We start from the raw sequence: 24,967 nt of genomic DNA, 5'->3' as shown, positions 1-24,967 counted from the left end.
ATAAACATTATGAGATAGACCCAAATGACAAAAAATTGCACAATGCGTACATGAAATATTGGCAGTTGCTTCCAGACAACAATGAAAAGAAGGTTCAAGTGGTAAGGGCACAAGTTTACATTGAATCAGATGTCCATTCCTAAGGTACTAAACTTAAAATCTCAATGAATCGAGAGGAACAAGACCATGGGGACAAGGATGGAGGTCCGGTACTCACAGTGAAGCCATTGTCTCTCTCTGCCAAGTAATTGTTTTATACCTACACTGAATCAAGTTCCTTGAATGCAATCCACTGTATAATATTGTTTTGCTTTTGGTATGCACTGATAAGGGACTCCTCCCATTAGTATGTGCAAAAACTTTTCGGTAGGCTTTAATTGAATCTTATCAGTGTCTCAAGCAGCTGACTGAGAATCAGAATCAAATGGAAAGCTTGTTTCAATACATGGGCATAAAATTTGTTGTTCTTGAACAAGAAATTCTAGTGTTAAATAAACTAAGCACGCAGCTTTGGATAGAAAAGAAGGTTTTTCATCAATACATATCCATGAGCCATCTACTAGAAATTATAAGCAAGGAGAACAATTAAACTTCCTTACAAACTGAGCCAATGAAACAGGAAAAGAAGACAACTATCTGTCTTTGCTGAGGCTGGAACAGGGTTGGCAAACTATTATGTGGACCAATTTCAACTCACCTTCATTTAACAATCAGGCAACATAATCAGAATTAAGAGCTGCTACTTGGATCATCTTGATGCAAGTAATTATAGAAAAAGCAGGTTAAAACTTTAGTTCATAACCACTAAAGTATTTTGGCCACAGATTACTTGTAAACTATTTGCAATATGATTAATTACAGCGCAGCATATTACAATGGAACTAATTAACCGTAAAGGCATATACCAAATAAAGTTCCAAATAATGTTTTCATTTTCGTTAAAGGAAATGCTGACAAGTGTCAAGATTAAGTTAAAATTACAAACATACTGGTGTCACCTCTGATATTTCAGTTTTATTTCCTTTACAGAGAATTACAAAATAGACCAAAAACAAAACTTTTGATGAGCCCTGTAATAGCTTCACTTGGCATTGCAGAGAGTCTGATTAGAGTTTTCAAAGATAATAGTTATATTTTGCTTTAAACAGTCATTCATTTAACCTTGTGACAATTCATCCTGACCATACATCAGAAAGCTTGTTTTTCCCCCCAAAGGGTTGACAGTTTTCAACTTGTAAATCATATATACATCATTTTGAATGCTTTTACCTTATAAGCTCACGTTACAAGGATAGAGATGAGAAAGAGAACTCTGCATGTTGATCCATCCAATCTTGAACAGAATATGTATTATGATTAGGTGACAAAAATATAGACAATAAGCATTGTCAATGCTTAGCATCTCAATTTGTTTAAGTACCATTTTGTGACAGTATCTACCAAAGGTATTATAACAAACTTTTTTTTTCAAATATATAAAGAAAATGCTGCATATTTCAAAATAGTTTCCATTACATTTGATCACATTCAGTTTGTGGTGTTCCAATTAACCAGTTTCTATGCTGGCAGATGGGAAAGATTGCCTCGGGGACCACACTTTTTGATTTGAGTACAAAAATACACGTAAGTTTAAACAGTTCATGTGCAGGGAATGCCCTTAGAACAGTATGTGACAGTTTTGATTATTAAATGCACTTTGATGGCAATTGCTGCTTGTACATCCCTGCCAAGGCTTTGGCTGCACTATAGATCATCTGTCTTCGAGACACGCCTGTATACGTGATGTGCCAATCAGTGCGACTGACGTGGGGTATATTCCTCTCCAATACTTCTCCTATGGTCACCATCAGCCCGGACCATCTCAGGTTGTAATCAGCTGGTGTAAGGTTTTGAGCCTGTTTTAAAAAAAAAATATGTATTTGAGTAAAGCAATAGCATCCTGGAAACTGCAGGCACATTTTCCCAGTCTAGTCCTTGTCTCTATCAGTCACAGAATAATTACAGAATAAAAGCCGCAAGTTTGCTTCTCAGTATTAATCCTTCTGGTTGGTAACCTGCTAAGTCCATGATGGCTCTATGTAACAGCAAACTACCTCTACCCTTTTCCCATATCCTGCAAATTCTCTAGTTCCAGATCCTAATTTAGCTCCTATTTAAAAGCTGTAATTGAATTTTCTTCCCATACAAACACGGGCTGTGTACCCTGGATCCTAACCAATCACTACATTGAAGGCAAACAACAGGAATTCTGCAGATGCTGGAAATTCAAGCAACACACATCAAAGTTGCTGGTGAACGCAGCAGGCCAGGCAGCATCTGTAGGAAGAGGTGCAGTCGACGTTTCAGGCCGAGACCCTTCATCAGGACTAACTGAAGGAAGAGTGAGTAAGGGATTTGAAAGTTGGAGGGGGAGGGGGAGATCCAAAATGATAGGAGAAGACAGGAGGGGGAGGGATAGAGCCAAGAGCTGGACAGGTGATAGGCAAAAGGGGATACGAGAGGATCATGGGACAGGAGGTCCGGGAAGAAAGACAGGGGGGGGGAACCCAGAGGATGGGCAAGAGGTATATTCAGAGGGACAGAGGGAGAAAAAGGAGAGTGAGGGAAAGAATGTGTGCATAAAAATAAGTAACAGATGGGGTACGAGGGGGAGGTGGGGCCTTAGCGGAAGTTAGAGAAGTCGATGTTCATACCATCAGGTTGGAGGCTACCCAGACGGAATATAAGGTGTTGTTCCTCCAACCTGAGTGTGGCTTCATCTTTACAGTAGAGGAGGCCGTGGATAGACATGTCAGAATGGGAATGGGATGTGGAATTAAAATGTGTGGCCACTGGGAGATCCTGCTTTCTCTGGCGGACAGAGCGTAGATGTTCAGCAAAGCGGTCTCCCAGTCTGCGTCGGGTCTCGCCAATATATAAAAGGCCACATCGGGAGCACCGGACGCAGTATATCACCCCAGTCGACTCACAGGTGAAGTGTTGCCTCACCTGGAAGGACTGTTTGGGGCCCTGAATGGTGGTATGGGAGGAAGTGTAAGGGCACGTGTAGCACTTGTTCTGCTTACACGGATAAGTGCCAGGAGGAAGATCAGTGGGGAGGGATGGGGGGGACGAATGGACAAGGGAGTTGTGTAGGGAGCGAGCCCTGCGGAATGCAGAGAGAGGGGGGGAGGGAAAGATGTGCTTAGTGGTGGGATTCTGTTGGAGGTGGCGGAAGTTACGGAGAATAGTATGTTGGACCCGGAGGCTGGTGGGGTGGTAGGTGAGGACCAGGGGAACCCTATTCCTAGTGGGGTGGCGAGAGGATGGAGTGAGAGCAGATGTACGTGAAATGGGGGAGATGCATTTAAGAGCAGAGTTGATAGTGGAGGAAGGGAAGCCCCTTTCTTTAAAAAAGGAAGACATCTCCCTCGTCCTAGAATGAAAAGCCTCATCCTGAGAGCAGATGCGGCGGAGACGGAGGAATTGCGAGAAGGGGATGGCGTTTTTGCAAGAGACAGGGTGAGAAGAGGAATAGTCCAGATAGCTGTGAGAGTCAGTAGGCTTATAGTAGACATCAGTGGATAAGCTGTCTCCAGAGACAGAGACAGAAAGATCTAGAAAGGGGAAGGAGGTGTCAGAAATGGACCAGGTAAACTTGAGGGCAGGGTGAAAGTTGGAGGCAAAGTTAATAAAGTCAACGAGTTCTGCATGCGTGCAGGAAGCAGCGCCAATGCAGTCATCAATGTAGTGAAGGAAAAGTGGGGGACAGATACCAGCAACTTTGATGTGTGTTACTACATTGAAGGGTTTCCTCATGATAGTTTTGATTCTTTTATCAATCGTCTTCATTCTGTGCACTCTGGATCTTGACCATTTCTACCGTTTTATTCCTCATATCAACACCCTTCATGATTTCAAACACCTCTAGCTGATAACCTTGCAGGCCCCTAACTACTGCCTCTCTTGTCCATCCACACAACTAAAATCACTGAACTCAAAATCATTTCAGTTAATCTCTTTCACCACTTGCTTAAGCTTTGCATTTTACCTAGGTGTGGAAACCAGAACTAGATAAAATACTCCAGTAGTGGCTAAACGAATGCTTAATTACTCCTTTCTCTTATACTCTATGCCTCTTATTTGTAAACTCCATGCTCTTTCTCAATTTTTCTGCCATTTCAAACAAACTTGACTATATTGGTACCAGCTGCTCTTGGTCTTTAGCTGGTCACAGACATTCCCTTTGTTGTCACCACTCTTGCCCCTTAAACAGCAATGTAAATCATGGATTTCTAACTTCTGGTTTTGACATTAAACCATAAGACATAGGTCATAAAGCCTATTGAGTCTGCTGCACCATTCCATCCTGGCTAATTCATTATCATTTTCAACTCCATGTTCCTGCTTCGCCCCGAAACCTTTGAAGCCCTTGCTAATCAAGAACCCATCAATCTCCACTTTAAGTATACCTAATGACTTTGCCTCCACAGCCATCTGCGGCAATTAATTCCACAGATTCACCATACTCTGGCTAAAGAAAATCCTCTTCATCTCTGTTCTAAAGGGACATCCTTCTATTCTGAGGCTGTGCCTGCTGGTCCTAGTCTCTCCCACTATAAGAAACATCCTCTCTACGTCCACTGTATTTAGGCCTTATAATGTTCAAGAGGTTTCAATGAGATCCTCTCATTCTTCTAAACTCCCATGGCTACAGGCCCAGAACCATCAAATACTCCTCTTATATTAACACTCTTATTAACACAAGGGATTCTACAGATGCTGGAAATCCAGAGCAAAGCATACAAAATGCCGGAGGAACTCAGCAGGTCAGGCAGCATCCAAGGAAAGGAATAAACAGTCAACATTTTGGTCCATGACTTTTCATCAGGACTAAAAAGGGGGAAGAAGCCAGAATAACACTTTTATTTCTGGGATCATTCTTGTGAACCTCCTCTGGACCCTCTCCAAACCCAGCACATCCTTTCTTAGATAAGGGGTCCAAACTGCTCACAATGGTGCAGTCTGACCAATGCCTTAAGCATCCTCAGCATTAGATCCTTGCTTTTATATTCTAGTCCTTTCAAAATTAATGCCAACATTGCATTTGCCTTCATTACCTCTGACTTAACCTCCACTTTAACCTTTACAGAATCCTGCACAAGGACTCCCAAGTCCCTCTGCACCTCTGATTATTGAATTTGCTCTCTATTTAGGAAACAGGAAGGAAATTGCCTTTTAAGCTCACGAGAGAGCATAGGCCATCAACTTTTTTGCTGTTGATGTTTCTGTAGCAGGCATTTCTTTTTTACGAGCTCAAGTTGCTAGCTCAACACTCAACCCAGCATGGATGGAAAGCATGCCTGGGAAGCCAGCTGGGTTCGAACTCGGGTGCTTTTGCTCCGAAGTCCGGCGCTGATGCCACTACGCCACCACCCGGCCACATTTAGTAAATAGTTTGCCTCTTTATTCCTTTTACTCCTAATCCAAGTCCTTCTGCAGACTCCCTGGTTCCTCAACAATACCTGCCCCTCTACCAATCTGCATATCGTCCACAAACTTAAACAGAAAACCATCAATTCTGTCATCCAAGTCATTGACATATGATGGGAAAAGAAGTGGTCCCAACACCCCTAGGCACTGGCAGCCAACCATAAAAGGAACACTTTATTCCCAAACTTTGCTTCCTGCCAGTCAGCTGATCTTGTATCCATGCTGGTGTCTTTCCTATAATACGATGAGCTCTTATCTTGCTTAGCAACCTCATGTGCGGCACCTTGTCAAAGGCCTTCTGAAAATCCAAGTAAGCACCATCCACTGACTCTCCTTTGCCTACCTTGCCTGCTATTTGCTCAAAGAATTCTAACAGATTTAGAACATAGACCATAGAACAGTACAGCAAAGAAATACGCCATTCAGCCCACAATGTTGTGTTAAACCAGCTAAAAAGCAAATCTAAAACACCCAAACACTAATCCCTATTACCTACACCACGTCTATATCCCTCCAAATTCCTTACATCCATGTGCCCACCCAAACGTCTCCTAAAAGGCTCCAATGTATTTGCGTCTACCAGCATACCAGGCAGCACATTCCATGCATCCATGAATCTCTGAGTAGAAAACTTACCCTTCATATCCCCTTTGAACCAGCTCCCACTCACCTTCAATGCACGACCCCTGGTATTAGACATCTCAACTGCAGGAAACAGATATTCCCTGTCCGCTCTACCTATGCTTCTCATAATCTTGTAAACCTCTATCAGATCTCCCCTCAGCCTTTGATACTCCAAGAGAAAACAACACAAGTTTATTCAGCCTGTCGTGATAGCACATGCCGTCTAAACTAGGCAGCATACCGGTAAACCTCTTCTGCACCCTCTCCAAAGCCTCAACATCCTTACTACAGTGGGGCAATCAGAACTCTAGGGAATACTCCAGATGTAGCCTAATCAGGGTTTTATAAAGTTGCAACATAACCTCTTGGATCTCCCAGTGGCCATACATTTTAATTCCACATCCCATTCCCATTCTGATATGTCTATCCACGGCCTCCTCTACTGTTAAGATGAAGCCACACTCAGGTTGGAGGAACAACACCTTATATTCCGTCTGAGTAGCCTCCAACCTGATGGCATGAACATTGACTTCTGTAACTTCCGCTAATGCTCCACCTCCCCCTCGTACCCCATCTGTTATTTATTTATATACACACATTCTTTCTCTCTCTCTCCTTTTTCTCCCTCTGACTATATACCTTGCGCATCCTCTGTTTTTCCTCCCCTCCCCCTTTTCCTTCTCCCTGGGCCTCCTGTCCCATGATCCTCTCATATCCTTTTTGCCAATCACCTGTCCAGCTCTTGGCTCCATCCCTCCCCCTCCTGTCTTCTCCTATCATTTTGGATCTCTCCCTCCCCCTCCCACTTTCAAATCTCTTACTAGCTCTTCTTTCAGTTAGTCCTGACGAAGGGTCTCGGCCCGAAACGTCGACTGTACCTCTTCCTAGAGATGCTGCCTGGCCTGCTGCGTTCACCAGCAACTTTGATGTGTGTCGCTGGTTTTTGAACCCAGTGCCTTGACTAATAAAAGCAACCATTGCATAAGCCTTCTTAACCATCTTATTGACCAGTGTAGCCACTTTCAAGAACCATGAACTTGGATCCCAAGATCTCTCTGCTCAGCAATACTTAAGGATCTTGCCCATAACAGTATACTGTCTCCTTGCATTTATCCTACCAAGGTGCAATACCTCACATTTATCTGGATTAAACTCCACCTGCCATTTCTCTGCCCATATCTGCAAATGCTCTATATCATGCTCTATTCTTTGGCAGTCTTGTGAGAGCAAGAGTTCGGCATGGACTAGAAGGGTCAAGATGGCCTGTTTCTGTGCTGTAATTGTTATGTGGTTATATGGTCTTCTACACTATCCACAACTCCACCAATCTTGGTATCATCCACAAACTTAATAACCCACCCATCTACATTTTCACGGAGGTCAGTTGTATACATCCCAAACAGCAGAAGTCCCAGCACAGATCCCTTGGGAAACATCACTAACAGACCTCTAGCTCAAATAAGTCCTTTCAATCACTATCCTCTGTCCTCTATTTGCAAGCCAATTATGAATCATTTTTCTCAATAAATAAATGAACAAGTATAATGTTTTTGTGTTATTAATTTAATTGGGTTCTCTTTATCTAGTTTTAGGACTTAGATAAAGATCTGATTATATTTTAGGTCATATTTATGCAGAAATAGAGAAAATTCTACAGGGTTCATAAACTTTCTAGCATCACTGTACAACATTAGCCACTTGCTAGTCCTCTGGGACATCACCTGTGGTTAGAGAGGACATGAAGATACTGATCAAGGGCCCAGCAATTTCGTCTCTTGCCTCCTTCAATAATCTGGGATAAATCCCATCAGACCCTGGGGTCATCCACCTTAATACTAATTAGAAAGGCCAACACTTCCTCCTCCTTGACCTCTAAACGTCCTAATGTATTTATACACTCAGCACCGATTTCTTGGTCCATATCGTTTTCCTTGGTAAACACGCAAGCAAAGCACTCATTAAGTATTTCACTCATATTCTCTGCATCCAATCAAATGTTCTCCCCCCTTATCCTTCCACCTTCTCCCTAGTTATCCTCTTGCTCTTGAAATATGTATAGAATCCCTTGGGATTCACCTTGTCAGGCAATATTTCCCCTTAAAGAAATCATGCTGACTTTGGCCTATTTTACCATGTGCTTCCAACTACCTCAAAACCTTATCCTTAATTATATACTCCAACATCTTCCCAACCACTGAAGTCAGGCTAACTGGCTTCCGATTTCCTGTCTTTTGCCTCCCTCTGTTTTTAAAGAGTGGAGTGACATTTGTAATTCCCTAATCCTCCAGAACCATTCCAGAATCTAGTGATTCTTGAAAGATCATTACTAATGCCTCCACAAACTCTTCATCTATCTCTTTCAGAACCTTGAGGTGCAATCCATCTGGAACAAGGGACTTATCCATCCTCAGATCCTTCGGCTTCTCAGGCACCTTGTCCTTTGCAATAACAACTATACTCACTTCTGCCCCCACCACTTTTCGAATTTCTGGCAGGCTGATGGTGCTACTAACACAGCGAAAACAGATGCAAAATGTTTATGAGTTCTCTACCATTACTTTGTCCCATTCTCCCCCACAACATGTCTCCCTCTCCAGTGTCATTTTCCAACAGTCCAATATGCACTCTCATTTCTCTTTTTCTCTTTATATTTCTGGAAAAAAACTTTTGGTGTCTTCTTTTATGATTATTGGCCAGCGTACCTTCATATTTAATCTTTTCTTTCCTTTTTGCTTTTTAGTTTCCTTCTGTTGTTAAAAGCTTCCCAATGCTCTAACTTCCCACTAAGTTTTGCTATATCATATGCCTTCTTGTTTGTTTGTCCTCCTTTTCAAATACTACTTCTTTGCAATTAATCTGTCCTGCACCTTCCAAATTGGTCCCAGAAGCTCCAGCTATTGCTGTTCAGCCATCATCCCTGCTAGTGCCCCTTCCAATCAACTTTGGCCAACTCCTCTCTCATGCCTCTGTACCTCTCTTTGCTCCAATGTAATAATGATACATCTGATTTTAGCTTCTCCCCCTCATGGTACAGGATGAATTCTATCATATTATGATCATTGTCTCCTAAGGGTTATTTTACCTTAAGCTCCCAAATAATAATTGATTAATTACACAATACCCAATTCAGTATAGCCTTTTCCCTAGTGGGCTCAACTACAAGCTGCTCTAAAAAGACATCTTGTAAGCATTCTGTAAATTGCTTCTCTTGGGATCCAGGACCAACCTGATTTTCCCAATCTACCTGCATACTGAAATCCACCATGACTGTCACAACATTACCCTTTTTACATGCTTTTTCTAGCTCCATTTGTAATTTGTAACCAACATCCTTGCTACTGTTTGGAAGCCTGTACTTACCTTTATCCACAAGGATTCTACATCCTCTGATCCTATGTTACCTCTTTCTATGGATTTGATTTCATTTCTTTACTACCAGAGCCACCCAACTCCCTTTGCCTACCTGCCTGTCCTTTCGATACAATGTGTATCCTTGTATGTTAAGCTCCCACCTGTGATCTTCTTTCACCCACAACTCAGTGATGTCCACAATATCATAACCACTAATTTCCAACTGCACAAGATCATGTACCTTATTCCGTATACTGCGTGCATTCAAATATAACACTTTCATTTCTGTATTCATCAGTCTTTTCAAATATGCCTCCATGTTACTGTAAGTTAAATTAGAACAGAGAACAGTTCAGCACAGGAATAGGCCCTCTGGCCTATCCAGCTAAAAAGCAAATTAGCCAACACCTCTGCCCCATAGACTACTCCCTCTTACCTACCAAATGTCTGTATCCCTGCATCTTCCTCACATCCATATGCCTATCTAAACGTCTCTTAAAGGTCTCTAATATATTTGCCTCTACCACTATACCATCTTCAAACTTTGTTTTATTTTAACAATGCCATTTTTATACTGCCTAGCAATCTAGTGGTCAGGAAAGTTCTCCTAAACACACTTCAGAAATTCTCATCTCTCTGTCACATATGTAACTGGCATTCCATTCTACAGTGGGACCACTGAGGTTCCCAACTCCATGGCTTTTCCACAACTAACTTTCCTGCAAGTTTGCTCCTCAACATCATTCCTTCTGGTTGGGAGCCAAAGTAATGCCTCTAGTAAAATAATACAACACTGTTGTTTCTGAATTCTTAGCTATACCCAAAAATACTTCCATTCCACATTCTTCCATTTTTATTACCAAAACTCAACAATCCCATGTGTTTACTTGAGCCTACAAGTAACCTTACACTCCTGCATTGTAAAATTTACCTTAGATTTTCAAGTGTGTACAGGAGTAGAAAGTGGAAACAGATTTTACTCTTAACAAAAAGGAATGGAACTAAGAAATCGGTACAGATACAGCAGCCGAAATATTAAATTTATATCACATTCATTATAGTAGTGATGATTAAGTGCAGTATATCAGAGGTTGAAGGTTTATGATGAAGTAAATAAATAGAAGCCTCTTCCTTTAACAGAAGTCAGTAATCTAGGGACAAAGATTAAATAAATTGCAATAGGACCAGACAAATGACCTGAAGAAGCTGACAAATGGGTAACAACTAGAAATATGGGCTGATTGAAAAGCTCTATGTTTAGCCAAATAACAGGCAAGTGTGTGTACATACGCATTACACATGACTTACACGTTTCAGGTAAAGCTAACACACAAACTAAATTAACCCCTAATCTACACTGGCTTTTAAAATGCTGCATGCACATAACTCATGTTTCTAAAATCTAAACTTATGCATAAAGCCTCAATTGTTTACAAGATGAATGACCACTTCAATTAATGAGCAATTCCAGTACTCAAGACTATTATCAAAATGAGATACTGTGGGTCAAACCATATATCTTAAAAAGGATAGTAACCTCTCGACATCAATGACCAATTGCCTCTAGACTTCTTTGGTCCATTCACTGCAAACATCGTTTTATGCCAGTGGTGAGCTGAGCAACTGCCTTTGACATTAACACAGCCAACGACCACTGATCCCAAATGGATCCATTGGTTTAAGTCATTCCAAGCATAAAGGAAGATGCTTGTAATTATCATTCCTCTCCATCACAGGACATTGTTGCCAGTTTTCCTCAGGACAGTGCCCCAGGCTCAGTATCATCATGATGTCTTTTTTACCCACCACAAAATCAGGAAAGAACATTTGCTGACGATTGGGGTACTTAACTCCTAATAATGTAGTTAAACCGTCTGCCTGCTGAAGCACCTGGTTAATATTCAAGCACTGGCCTATTAAATGACCAAAGAAAAACATCATATGATGGTAGATGCAAAACACTTCAGCATTCAGCAGCATTGCTGTATTGGAATCCCCACAGCATCAATACTCTGGTGATCACCAGTACCTTCAAAGGCAACTAGAAATGACTTTAAACACCGAACTTGCCAGCAACATTCTTATCCTTTAAATGCATAATCAACTAACCTGTTGCACAAATTCTGAAGGCACTGGTGTTGCTTGTGTGAAATTTTCTAAACGAATGCCATGAGCTGGATCTTCAAGGATTAGACAACCTATGTCAAACCACCTGGAAAAGAAGAAAATCCAATCTATTAATCCTGAGACGCAGATGTGAGGAGAAACCATCACTTCAGTGGAGAATTACATTGTAAGTATGAACCTGACATTAACATTACCCTAAGCAAACAAAAATTGGGCAGAGAGAGTCAGCCCTCATTTCTCAGTGTTATTATTGCAACTGCATTGCTCTCTCTTTGTACTAGCAAAGCCCTATTCCTAGATTCACAGTTGAGCACCCACTGTTTCAGACATACAACTCCAATGTTTATAGCAGGTTAGTTTTAAGCAAAGGCAATTTACCAACACAGATGGCATGATGTGTTCCTACTAAAAATGTAAATATTGTTCCACTTGTTGTCTTAATATCCCTGCTTAAAACTTCAATCCATCCTAAACTTACACCTCTCCTAGTTTGTGAAATTGCCAGTATAATCTGCATTAAAGACCAGCCTATTGTCCTCTTCTGTTAAAAGCAGAGTTTAGCTATAGGAGTAATAACACTATTTCTGGGAAAATCAAAAGTGCTTAACAGTTAATGAAGTTTTGGAATGATACAAAATTAAGCTTGCCTCATTAAACAAATAAGCACACTTGATTTTCTTTATTAAAAAATTGCCACTTAAACACTTTGAATGAAGTGCTGCTTACCTGTCTGGGAGCAATTCTGCAATGAAGTTCTCAACAGAAACCGTCACCTGCTTTTCATGCATCATGCCCGATCTCCGCAGGCTATCTATTCTCTCCTGGGCCCCCTGATGTAAAAGGAAACAAGAATACCTTAAATGTAATACGAGCTATCTTATTTCTTATTTTCAAAATTAAAACTTTTCATCAATTTGGATACTGAGAAAATTTGCCAGGAGCAGAGGTTTTGACCAAGATTCAAAAAATCTGTGGAAATTTAGGTTGGCAGCATTTTTAAATACAGAAAATTATCATAGACCATGCATAACAATGATCCACAAATTGTACAACTATAACTAAAATGCAAGACTACAGCAGAGAGATGCAGAACAGACAACAGCTGATCAACCACTAAGACTGTTTTTAATTTTAATATGGTCATCTGCACCCTCTAGTGGCAACATTACAATGTAGACTGGTCCAACAAATAAAATCCAACTCACCATAACATCACCTCACTTTTCCTATCGGTTTCATGTACTTAATATATTCTAATCTTACTGCCTTCATTACACTATATCCACTCAGTCATCACTTTACTAGGTGCCTCCTGTACCCATAAGGTGGCCACTGAGTGTATGTCTGCGGTCTTCTGCTCCTGTAGCACATTCACTTCAAGGTTTGACGTATTGTGCATGGATGCTTTGTAATATGCGGTCATTTGAGTTGCTGTTGCCTTCCTGTCGACTTAAACCAGTCTGGCCCTTCTTCTCTAACCTCTCCCATTAACCGGGCATTTTTGCCCACACAGCTGCGTTCACTGGATGTTTTGGTAGCCTAGCGGTTAGTACAACACTTTACAGTACCAGCGACCCGGGGTCATTTCCCACCGCTGTCTGTAAGAGTTTGTACGTTCTCCTCATGGGTTTCCTCTTCTAAAAACATTCTAGATAAGAAAGACAAAAATAAGTTAAACAGCCTCTTGAGCAAATCAAATAAATCATGGGCAATCTGATCTTGACTCAACACCACGGGCCAATCCATAACCTTCATTTGCCCAACAGTTCAGAAGTATTTCAAAATTGAGCATATTTAGTGGATTAAAACCAGTTCCCCACAGGGAGTAAACATCTTCACAGCATCTACTTTGTCAAAATATTAGACTGAAGGGGTTTGCCAAGATGACCTTGCATTCTTCTAATACCTGGGATCAAAACTAAAATTACTTGTGCCCTGCTTGGCTTTATAATCTATTGCTCAAATAAAGTGAGATATATGTTTAATCTTCCCAATACCCAAATGCATTTATTAATGTAAATCTTACAATTCTGGCCTTGTAATCCAGGGATGCCACGGTGGTCACCGACTTGCATGAAAAATATTTGGACCAGGAAGATAAATGTGACACTAAACTGTCACTAAACTAAATCAGGAAAATTATCCTTAGCATTTCACATTACAGCTGTCCTCCGCTTTTTGAACATTCGCTTTACGAAACCTCACTGTTACAAAAGACCTACATTAGTACCCTGTTTTTGCTAACAGAAGGTGTTTTCACTGTTACGAAAAAAGCAGCATGTGAAAAAAATCAGCGCGCGATAAAAGGCAGCGCGCGCCCCGAGCAGCCGCTCTCCCCGGATTCGGAACAGCATTCTTGCCGGCATTGCTTAAACACGTGCCTGTGAGCAGCCGTTTGCAAGGTGAGTTCTAAGGTATTAGAAAAGCCTGAAAGAGTTCGTAAGGGTGTTACACTTAGCGTAAAACTAGACATAATTAAGCGTTTTGATCGTGGTGAACGAAGTAAGGACTAAGTGAGTTTGGCTTGTGGAAGCTGACGAAGATGATGTTGAAGAGGTTTTGGCATCCCATGACCAAGAACTGATAGATGAAGAGCTGATGCAATTGGAAGAAAGAAGGATAATAATCGAAACTGAATGAGTTATGATAAAGCACAACTTTAATTTTGAAAGGGTACGTACGTTTAGGGCATATTTGCAGGATGGTTTGAGTGCTTACAAAGAACTGTATGATAGAAAAATGCGCGAGGCTCAGCAGTCAAGCAAGCCTTCCACATCAGCCACAGCAGACGACGAACCTCGACCTTCGACATCGCAGCAGGCAGTCATAGGAGAAGATAAGCTGCCTGCTCTAATGGAAACAGACGACGATGAGATGACACCCCAGTGTCCCACCACCCCAACCCCCAGGCCATGGACAGACAGTGATTTGCAGAGAATGCAGCGGTTGCCGGGAGACACACAGCACGTCTTTAAGAAAAAAGCCGAAATAAACATGCTAATTAATTAGGTACCGCCCGGCATGTAATTAATTAGCTTGTTTATTTCGGATTTTTTCTTAACGATGTGCTGGGTGCGTCCCGGCTACCGCTGGACCCCTGCATTCTTCGCAGATTGGTGTTGGTTGGCAGCCTGGAGGGTGGGGGCCACTGCACCACCCAAATGCCAACAACTCAGCCTAACACACCATCGTCAGTGTGCTCTGCGCTGTCCCAATTCCAGTAAGTGATACTACACTGTACATACATTATTTCTACTTTATATTGGCTGTGTATTTTTACGTGTTATTTGGTATGAGTTGGCAGCTTCATAGCTTAAAGGTTACTGGAGAGCGCTTGCGCCATGTTTTTGCCAACAGCGCTTGCGTGAGATTTTCGCTACGGAGAACAGTTCAGGCAATGATTGTGGAAAAGTATTTCTACTTTATATAAGCTGTGTATTTATCATATCATTCCTGCTTTTACTATATGTTACTGTTATTTTAGGTTTTATGTGTTATTTGGCGTGATTTGGTAGGTATTCTTGGGTCTGCGAACGCTCACAAAATTTTCCCATATAAATAAATGGTAATTGCTTCTTCGCTTTACGACATTCCGGCTTATGAACCGTTTCATAGGAACGCACTACCTTCGGATGGCAGGGGAAACCTGTACTTTGCAAAGAATCCTAGATTTGTAATGTCAAATACAGCATTCAGTCCATCACACTGTTCTGCCTCTAGAGGTGCTGTACATTTCATATGCTGTTTGTTTTGTACAAACCACTTCTTGTTAGTAAGCTTTTTTAATATCATTTCCTGCACGGGTTAATTTGAATTTCAACTTGGAGCAAACACAGTGGAAAGATATCCATCCACTATTTATTTGCCCTTGAAACAGTTTTCTTAAAATTGATAAACATTTAGTAGAATACTTTAAAGGAAGTATTACGATTATCGTTCATCGCTATTAAGTTATCGTTGCACCACGAGTTCACTCTAGTCTACAGTATAGCTATAGACTGTTGCACGTGTGTGTTACCTTACTTAACTCTGATCGTGAGAATAATCAGTAATATTAGTATATTCAGATGCACAACAAATCTGTATTGAATCCAATATGTGTTTTATTTAACTTTCTGCAATTTCACTAGTTCTCCCATTAAAACCATGAAGAAAGCTTTCTGTTCGGGTGAACCTTGAGAAAGTGTTTAACTCCCTGCCTAGCTTTGTACACGGTGCACTGCGAGGGGAAGACATTGGTGAGTAGTCCTGCTGAAGGGACTCAGCCCAAGACATCAACAGTACTCTTTTCTATAGATGCTGCCTGGCCTGCTGAGTTCCTTGAGGATTTTGAATGTGTTGCTTGGATTTCCAGCATCTGCAGATTTTTTCTTGTTTGTGACTGGCTCTTTAGGGTAATCTATTCAGTCCCATTCCCAACAGTTTGTAAACCATCTTCAAGTATCTATCTAATTTTATTTTTAAAAGCCCTGATCCACTTGATTTTCATCATACCTACAAGCAATGAGATTCATATCATCCCCAATCTCTGCTAAGTTCTTACTCATTTGTTCCAACTCCCCACCACAGCATCCTAACTAATTCACTTTTGCTATTCAATTTAAATTTTAAAAATTTAACAAGTTCAAGAGGTTCAGCAAGGTGTACAATATCATAGTTTAAATGAGGTAAATGAGGGACACCATAAAATCAGATTTTGAGATACAGTGCAGAATAGGCCTTTCCAGCCCTTTGAGCCCCGCTGTGAAACAACCCACCTATTTAATGACAATTTACAATGACCAATTAGACTACTAACTGGTACGTCATCAGATGGTGGAAGGAAACCAGAGCACCTGGAGGAAACCCACGTGCACATGGGAAAGTATGCACAAACTTGCTCACAGAGGAAGCCAGAATTGAACTCTGATGCCCCAAACTGAAATAGCATCACACTAACCACACTACCATGGCACACCAAGGAGAATAATCCTAGTCTCCGCAGTCCAGTACAGCAGTTGATAAGAAACAGGGAGGAGGAGGAGTAGGGTATTCAGTCTTTCGCACCTGTGCTGCAAGGCAATAAAATCATGGTTGACTTATTGCCATTGCAAAATTTTCCCGCATTAATGCATTATCTTTTGATTTATTTAATAAGGTGAAATAGGATATGTCTCAATCCATTCTAAAAAATCTACTCTGCACTTTCTCTAAAGCCTTCATATCTCTCCTAAACTGAACTGGCTGATGCGTGGTTGTCCGTCATGTCCGATGATGACAGGAAACCTGTGCTGAATAATTTTTAAAGTGGACAAGTCATTGCTCTCTTAACCTCAGAAGTTCGGGTCCAGTGGTACAAACAAGCATGACAAACTGGAGTCTTCCGTAGCTGCAGTGGATAATCATGATGTCTTCTGCGTCTTGTCAAGCCTCTCACTCCACAGAGCATTGCAGTACCAGCTTACTGGCTGTTGAATCTCATTGATAAGCCCAGTCTGCAGGAGCTGACTTATCATGGTAGGACAGGTGTGTCCCTATCTCACCAGGGTATGAGGCTACTGGCTACCCTCAACTGGTTTAGTCCACCTGCCGAAGCAGTGTACTGGATGCGGCTGCTGTCGCATTCAAACAACTACTTGGACTCACAGGTGAGAGCTGAGTGGGGACCAGAGGTGAGTGAGCTGCCCCAGAATGGACACTTCACCAGAGCACTGACCAAAACTGGATGAAATACTCCAGCTATTTTCAAACCATTAATCTCTGGTATGGAGGGGCCACTGCACGGGATCAGAAAAAGCTGCAGGAAGTTGCAAACTCAACCAGCTCCATCACAGGCACTACTCTCCCCAGCCATCAAGGACATCTTCAAAAGGTGATGCTTCAAAAATGCTGTATCCATCATTAAGCACCCCCTCATTACTATCATCAAGGAAGTGGTATAGGAATCTGAAGACACACACTCAATGTTTTAGGAACAGCTTCTTCCCATCTGCCATCAAATTTCTTAATGGACAATAATTCCATGTAAGTAGCTCTATTTTGGCACTCCTTGTGCACTACTTATTTAATTATATATATATAATATATATATATTTTTTTTTTTCCTTTTTCTTATTGTTTTTTTTTATGTATTGCACTGTACCGCTGCTACAAAACAACAAATTTCACAACATAACCACCTGGGTTTAGCATGGGTGAGATGGTTTGCACTGGTGTAGCATGGGTGAGATGGTTTGCACTGGTTTGGTATGGGTGAGATGGTTTGCACTGGTTTGGTATGGGTGAGATGGTTTGCACTGGTGTAGTATGGGTGAGATGGTTTGCACTGGTTTAGCATGGGTGAGATGGTTTGCACTGGTGTAGTATGGGTGAGATGGTTTGCACTGGTGTAGTATGGGTGAGATGGTTTGCACTGGTGTAGTATGGGCGAGATGGTTTGCACTGGTTTAGCATGGGTGAGATGGTTTGCACTGGTTTAGCATGGGTGAGATGGTTTGCACTGGTTTAGAATGGGTGAGATGGTGTGCACTGGTGTAGTATGGGTGAGATGGTTTGCACTGGTTTAGTTTGGGTGAGATGGTGTGCACTGGTTTAGTATGGGTGAGATGCTGTGCACTGGTGTAGCATGGGTGAGATGGTTTGCACTAGTTTAGTATGGGTGAGATGGTTTGCATTGGTGTAGTATGGGTGAGATGATTTGCACTAGTTTAGTATGGGTGAGATGGTTTGCACTGGTTTAGAAAGGGTGAGATGGTTTGCACTGGTTTAGAATGGGTGAGATGATTTGCACTGGTTTGGTATGGGTGAGATGATTTGTACTGGTTTGGTATGGGTGAGATGGTTTGCACTGGTTTAGTATGGGTGAGATGGTCTGCACTGGTGTAGTATGGGTGAGATGGTTTGCACTGGTGTAGTATGGGTGAGATGGTTTGCACTGGTTTAGTATGGGTGAGATGATTTGCACTGGTTTGGTATGGGTGAGATGGTTTGCACTGGTTTAGTATGGGTGAGATGGTTTGCACTGGTTTAGTATGGGTGAGATGGTCTGCACTGGTGTAGTATGGGTGAGATGGTTTGCACTGGTTTAGTATGGGTGAGATGATTTGCACTGGTTTGGTATGGGTGAGATGGTTTGCACTGGTTTATAATGGGTGAGATGGTTTGCAATGACTGCTATACCACTGAACTAGGTTCATCATCAGAATCACAGTTAGGTCCACACACTTGGAGGGGAAGTAGGGAATGGCATGTACCCATGAGATTGCAGAGTAACTTCACTGGTAAAGTTACATTCACCCAAGCTTTCATTTTAAACTATGTTGACAAGAACTTGCCTTTAATCCTGCAGCATACCCAATAGGCTGTGGAGCAATATTTGATTGGCCAGCTTCTCCGGTAACGGTGGCCAATCCAAACATTTCCTGAAAAGCATCTCGAATAGCAGCCACCTTAACTTCTTTGTTAGAAGTTACCAATATATCCAGATCACCACCTGATTCTAGAGGGGAGACAAAGGAAATAATTCAAATAGAGAATTCCTTACAACTGACATAGAAAGCTACATTAATTGTAAACTTCGTCTATGCATCTGCATTAGAAACTCAAATTAGTACAAGGCTGTTTCACTCCTCACCAACAATGCAGTTGCAAAATAAATGCAATGCTTTGCTCCTCCAATACCATTACAGCAATATTTACCAATGATCAAAGGATGTTCTTGAAGCCTTATCAAAGAAAGATCCTCATCTGACCTATAGGAATCCTCGGCTTATAACCTCTGAAAATGGAAGAGGATCAAGGAAGCACTTGGACCTTTGAGTCTCTACATTGGGAGCATGTGAAAACTCACTGAAAGTTGTGGAAGCAGTCCACCACCATTCTGTGTAGCTTATAGTCTGAGCTATAGCAGAGTCTGCAGATCTGACACAGGCCTCAACGGGCATGTCAGAACACAGAGAACTGAGTGGAAACAAGTCAATCACTGAAGCTTCCAGTAGAAGCTTCTCACAAGGCTCTCTATCAAATGTATCTTTCTTCGAGTTGAATATTACTGCACACTGAGCTGCTTGTAAACCATTTCTAGGTCATTTGCCCCAAAGACTGATGTTGACATGGTGGAGGATTACAAATACCTGGGGATACGAATTGACAATAAACTGGACTGGTCAAAGAACACTGAGGTTGTCTACAAGAAGGGTCAGAGCCGTCTCTATTTCCTGAGGAGACAGAGGTCCTTTAACATCTGCCAAACGATTCTGAGAATGTTCTACGAGTCTGTGGTGGCCAGTGCTATCATGTTTGCTGCTGTGTGCTGGGGCAGCAGACACCAACAGAAACAACAAACTCATTCGTAAGGCCAGTGATGTTGTGGGGATGGAACTGGACTCTCTGATGATGGTGTATGAAAAGAGGATGCTGTCCAAGTTGCATGCCATCTTGGACAATGTCTCCCATCCACTACATAATGTCCTGGTTGGGCACAGGAGTACATTCAGCCAGAGATGCAACACAGAGCGTCATAGGAAGTCATTCCTGCCTGTGGCCATCAAACTTTACAACTCCTCCCGTGGAGGGTCAGACACCCTGAGCCAATAGGCTGGTCCTGGACTTATTTCCTGCATAAATAATTTACATATTACTATTTAACTATTTATTTATTACTATTTATGGTGCAACTGTAACGAAAACCAATTTCCCCCGGGATCAATAAAGTATGACTATGACTATGATGTTTACGTTCAACCAGATGCACTGTGAACTTTTCATCTCAAGCTATCAGCATACAAGAGCAGAGAAATTATGGTATAACTTCATAAAACACTTGTTCTGGTTACCACACTGTAGGGAGGATATAATTGCACTGAAGAGATGCCGACGAAATTCACCAGGATGTTGCTGGATGATGTTCCAGTCCTGAGGAAAGACTGGATTGGCTGGGTTTTGTTTTCCAAAGAGTAAAGAAAACTGAGGGGGACCCAAGAGACAGATACAATTTTTTGAGGGTAATGTGTAGGGTAAATAGTAAAGAAACCTTTCCCAACAGTAGAGACATCTAAAACCAGAAAGGATAACTCTAAAGTAAGGGATAGGAGGTTTACAGGGGATCCACAGAGAACTCTTCAAACTAGAAGGTGGTTGGAATCTGTAATGTGTGTTGGAGGTAGGTAGTCTAATGAAATTCCAGAAATTTCAGAGGGATCTGAGGGATCTTGGGGTCCAAGTCCATAGGACAGCGGTCCCCAACCACCGAGCCGCAGAGCATTTGCTACCGGGCCGCAAGGAAACGATATGATTTGGCGATATGACTCAGCTGCACCTTTCCTCATTCCCTGTCACGCCCACTGTTGAGCTTGAACACATGCGAGGTCATTAACAGCGCGGCATCCATGTCAGCGCGGGAAGAAGATCAACTCCTCGAGCTTGCAAATGACGGCGGGCTGAAAAGTACGTTTGACATAACATCTCTGCCGGCATTCTGGATCAAAGTAAAGGCTAAATATCCTGAGATAACCACGAAAGCACTGAAAACGTTGCTTCCATTTCCAACATATCTCTGCAATGAATGCAACGAAAACTAAATTACAGAATAGACTGGACATAAGGAACCCCCTTCGAGTATTGCTGTCTCCCATCTCCCGCGATAGGACCGTCTTGTTGCAGGGAAACAAGCCCAGGGCTCCCACTGATTCAGCGATATTGGTGTGTTGCAATGATTTTATATGTTCGTACGAGGAAAATATGTGCCGTGTGTTTAATATCCAAACATTACTTAAAATGTTATGATGCTATTGACTGATAAGTGACTTATATAGCCATATAACAATTACAGCACGGAAATAGGCGATCTCGGCCCTTCTAGTCCGTGCCGAAAGCTACTTTCACCCAGTCTCACCGACCTGCACTCAGCCCATACCCCTCCATTCCTTTCCTGTCCATATACCTATCCAATTTTTTCTTTAAATAATATCGAACCTGCCTCTACCAATTCTACTGGAAGTTCTTTCAGCACTTACTTCAAGCTCCCCATCCTCCCCTGATGATTGACTTATCACTATATTCATGCGAGGAAAATATGCGCTGTGTGTTTAATATTAAATTCGTTAGATAAACCCTTTTAGAAATGAAATTGAGTGTATTAGCCCCTTATTACCAATATTCCGGTCGTGATTAACACCCCCCACCCCCACCCCCGAACAGAATCGCCAAAAAAGATTTCAGAGAATAATATCGGCAGGTACACGCATGCGCACTGGTGCCCGCGCAAAGCTTCATGGTTGTTGTAGTCTTTCTCGAGGTAAACACAACGTATTTTTTGAGTGCTACTCTTGTCCATTGGCAACCCTACCCCCACCCCCCAACCCCCGAGTCGGCCGGTCCGCAAGAATATTGTCAATATTAAACCGGTCCGCAGCGCAAAAATGTTGGGGACCCCTGCCATAGGACACTCAAGGCTGCTGTGCAGGTTGACTCTGTGGATAAGAAGGCATTCGATGCATTGGCCTTCATCAATCGTGGGATTGAGTTTAAGAACCGCGAGGTAATGTTGCAGCTATACAGGACCCTGGTCAGACCCCATTTGGAGTACTGTGCTCAGCTCTGGCTACCTCACTACAGGAAGAATGTGGAAACCATAGAAAGGGTGCAGAGGAGATTTACAAGGATGTTGTCTGGATTGGGGAGCATGCCTTATGAGAATAGGTTGAGTGAACTTGGCCTTTTCTCCTTGGAGCGATGGAGGATGACAGGTGACCTGATGGAGGTATATAAGATGATGAGAGGCACTGATCATGTGGATAGTCGGAGGCTTTTTCCCAGGGCTGAAATGGCTATCATGAGAAGGCACAGTTTTAAGGTGCTTGGAAGAAGGTATGGAGGAGATGTCAGAGGTAAGTTGTTTTTTTTTTTGTTTTTTTTTAAAAACGCAGGGAGTCGTGAGTGCGTGGAATGGGCTGCCGGCAATGGTGGTGGAGGCAGATATAGGGTCTTTTAAGGGAATCCCGGATAGGTACATGGAGCTTAGAAAAATAGAGGGCTATGGGTAACCCTAGGTAATTTCTAAGGTAAGGACATGCACAACTTTGTGGGCCAAAGGGCCAGTATTGTGCTGTAGGTTTTCTGTGTTTCTAAATATCTAAATAAGCACTTGAACCACTAAAGCATTGAAGGTTCCGTCGGAATTGGTTGTTTTTTGTTATACTTTTTAAAAGATATTAGTTGAATTAATGCAAGACTAACATTGTAGTTTCTTTCTTGATGACATAATTTGTATTTTTAACAAATTCATGTATTTTTCGCAGTTATGTGTTGGTTTGCCTCCACTTACTGGCAGAGAGCAATATAGCAGTTACTTAACCATTTATCATCCTTTTTCATTTTCAATTGGCTAAGTATTAGCACCTAACATGTGTGTTACAATTGAGTAGCCTTTTGATTGAATTCTGATATCCAAGGAACATCTGTTGTCTGGAAGTGATAGATTTTTCAAAAGCTCCAAATTGAATCTATTGAATGTCTTTAATTTCTCGTCTCTCATCTGTCTTGTATCGCTGGTTTTTGTTTACTTAGTATCTGTCATTTGTTTAAACTTTGAAACAAATATTGTGAAGTATCAGGGTCTTTCACTCATTCTTGAACTCTGAAAAGAACCCAGAGATCCAACAGTTCAGTTCAAATGCTGGCAAGTTGGATTAGTACACCTGATGATTAACATGGACATGGAGGGCTGAAGGACCTGACACTGTTAGTCACCTCTTTTATCCCTGGGGCTTGTTGAGTTTCTCCTTAAATGTTCCTCAGTCATTCAGCTCACTTATTCCTTGTGGTATGGAGTTTAACATTCCCGTTAAAGATGCTTCTCCTGAATTCTCCACTGGATATATTTTGGTTTTCTCTTCAAACATATTTGCTACATCTATTCTATCACATCCTTCAATAATAAAGCTGTTAATTAGTTTACCTTCCCACTAGAACAGAGCCTTTCTGTTAAATCATTCCTGATATTTTATGAAAGCAATGCAAACTGCAAAGAATATTTAAAACTCCAGCTGAAATGAGTAAATTAAATGAACTCAATTGCCACCACCTGAAAAAGGAAAATAATGAAACCAAAAAAAAGTGGCTTCACTTTGGACATTTTGGATGTTGTCTTTAGATACTGAAAGATAAATTTTGTAAATAAAGGTCAGGCAACATACTCCATCCCAAGTTCTCCTGGGATTCAAAAGCAACATTTTTGAAATACAATTGCTATTAGACAGGCAACCAGTGCTGTTAATTTGCACACAGCAATCATCTCCAGATGTAACAATGACCTGTTAATCCATTTCAGGTGTGTTGGCAGAGGGAGAAATGACAAAAAAGACAACGAAAGTACTGTCAGTTCCACAAAGAACAGATGGAGCCTCAATTTAAACTTTCTTTGGACAGATGGCACCTCTGACAATGCCAATATTCCCCTGATAACGCACAAAAATGGCAGCCGAATTAGAGGTATTCAAGTCCTGGAGAGGAATGAATTCATAAACTTTACCTTGCGTAGATGCAGAGCTAAGAATCAAGACACACTGAGTGAAGATCCAACATTCCAGAACCAGAATCATATCATTTTACAAAAAGTATTGACTGGGAACATTTGACACTGGGTTAGGGTTGGAATGGATACTGATGCAGAAGAAAAATAGGTTCTTCTATGCTTCTAGTGCAATACAAAGGTCTAGAGATGAAGTAAGAATCGATTCACTTTTATTAAAACTTAGAAGTACATTTTGCATCAGCAATGTCAGCACTTGAATGCAAACAGCCAAAGTCAGAGTTGTACAACACAGAAACAGTCCCTTCAGCCCAATATGTTCATGCTGATCAAGATGCCTATTTATGCTAATCCTAACTGTATGGATCAGAGAAATAGTGAGCTTGCTTGGTATGGTTAGAATGATGAGGAAAAACAAAGGATTTAAATGCCAAAATTATGAATTTAAAGCATTTATAGCAAAGAGTGAGGGAAGCAGTTTTGAACAAGTGGGAAGTGATATTTAACTCAGAATACAGGGCACCATGGGGTTATGAACAATTGATTTATGGACACCCTACATATGAACTGCTCCCACATTATTAAATTCAAAAAATCTGATATAATTGTTCTTATCAGCCTTATGGAGTTTTAATAACATAGAGGAGGTATGGTTAATATATTTGAGTGATTTGTGTCTTTTCAAGCTTGTAGAAAAATTATAGATTTAGAGGCATCTGTAAAAAAAATTAGCCAGGGACAGCTTGTAATGCATGTTGAGTGGAGTTTACATTAGTCTCCTAGAAGAACCAAGGAACAAACAAATTGTGAATTGAGAGAGGCATGATGAGGAATTTAGTTGTGAGGAGTGATGGAGGTATGATGCATAATCAGGATTACACAAGC

General features: G+C 41.5%; 1 protein-coding gene across 1 annotated transcript in view; it reads right to left on the bottom strand.

Annotated features, from left to right (window-relative positions):
* Positions 1–989: 989 nt before the first annotated feature.
* prrc1 (proline-rich coiled-coil 1) overlaps positions 990–24,967 on the bottom strand; it is a 46,825-nt gene continuing 22,847 nt past the window's right edge. Inside the window, exons 6-9 of the mRNA XM_072258066.1 lie at positions 18,888–19,051; positions 12,301–12,404; positions 11,557–11,659; positions 990–1,895 (exon numbers count right to left, since the gene is read on the bottom strand). Of these exons, the coding sequence (XP_072114167.1) occupies positions 1,686–1,895; positions 11,557–11,659; positions 12,301–12,404; positions 18,888–19,051 (581 nt within the window). The 3' untranslated portion in view covers positions 990–1,685. The remainder of the gene's footprint in view (positions 1,896–11,556; positions 11,660–12,300; positions 12,405–18,887; positions 19,052–24,967) is intronic.

Source organism: Mobula birostris, chromosome 5 (assembly GCF_030028105.1).
Source record: "Mobula birostris isolate sMobBir1 chromosome 5, sMobBir1.hap1, whole genome shotgun sequence".
Lineage (NCBI taxonomy): Eukaryota > Metazoa > Chordata > Chondrichthyes > Myliobatiformes > Myliobatidae > Mobula > Mobula birostris.
This window is presented reverse-complemented; position numbering and strand designations above follow the sequence as displayed.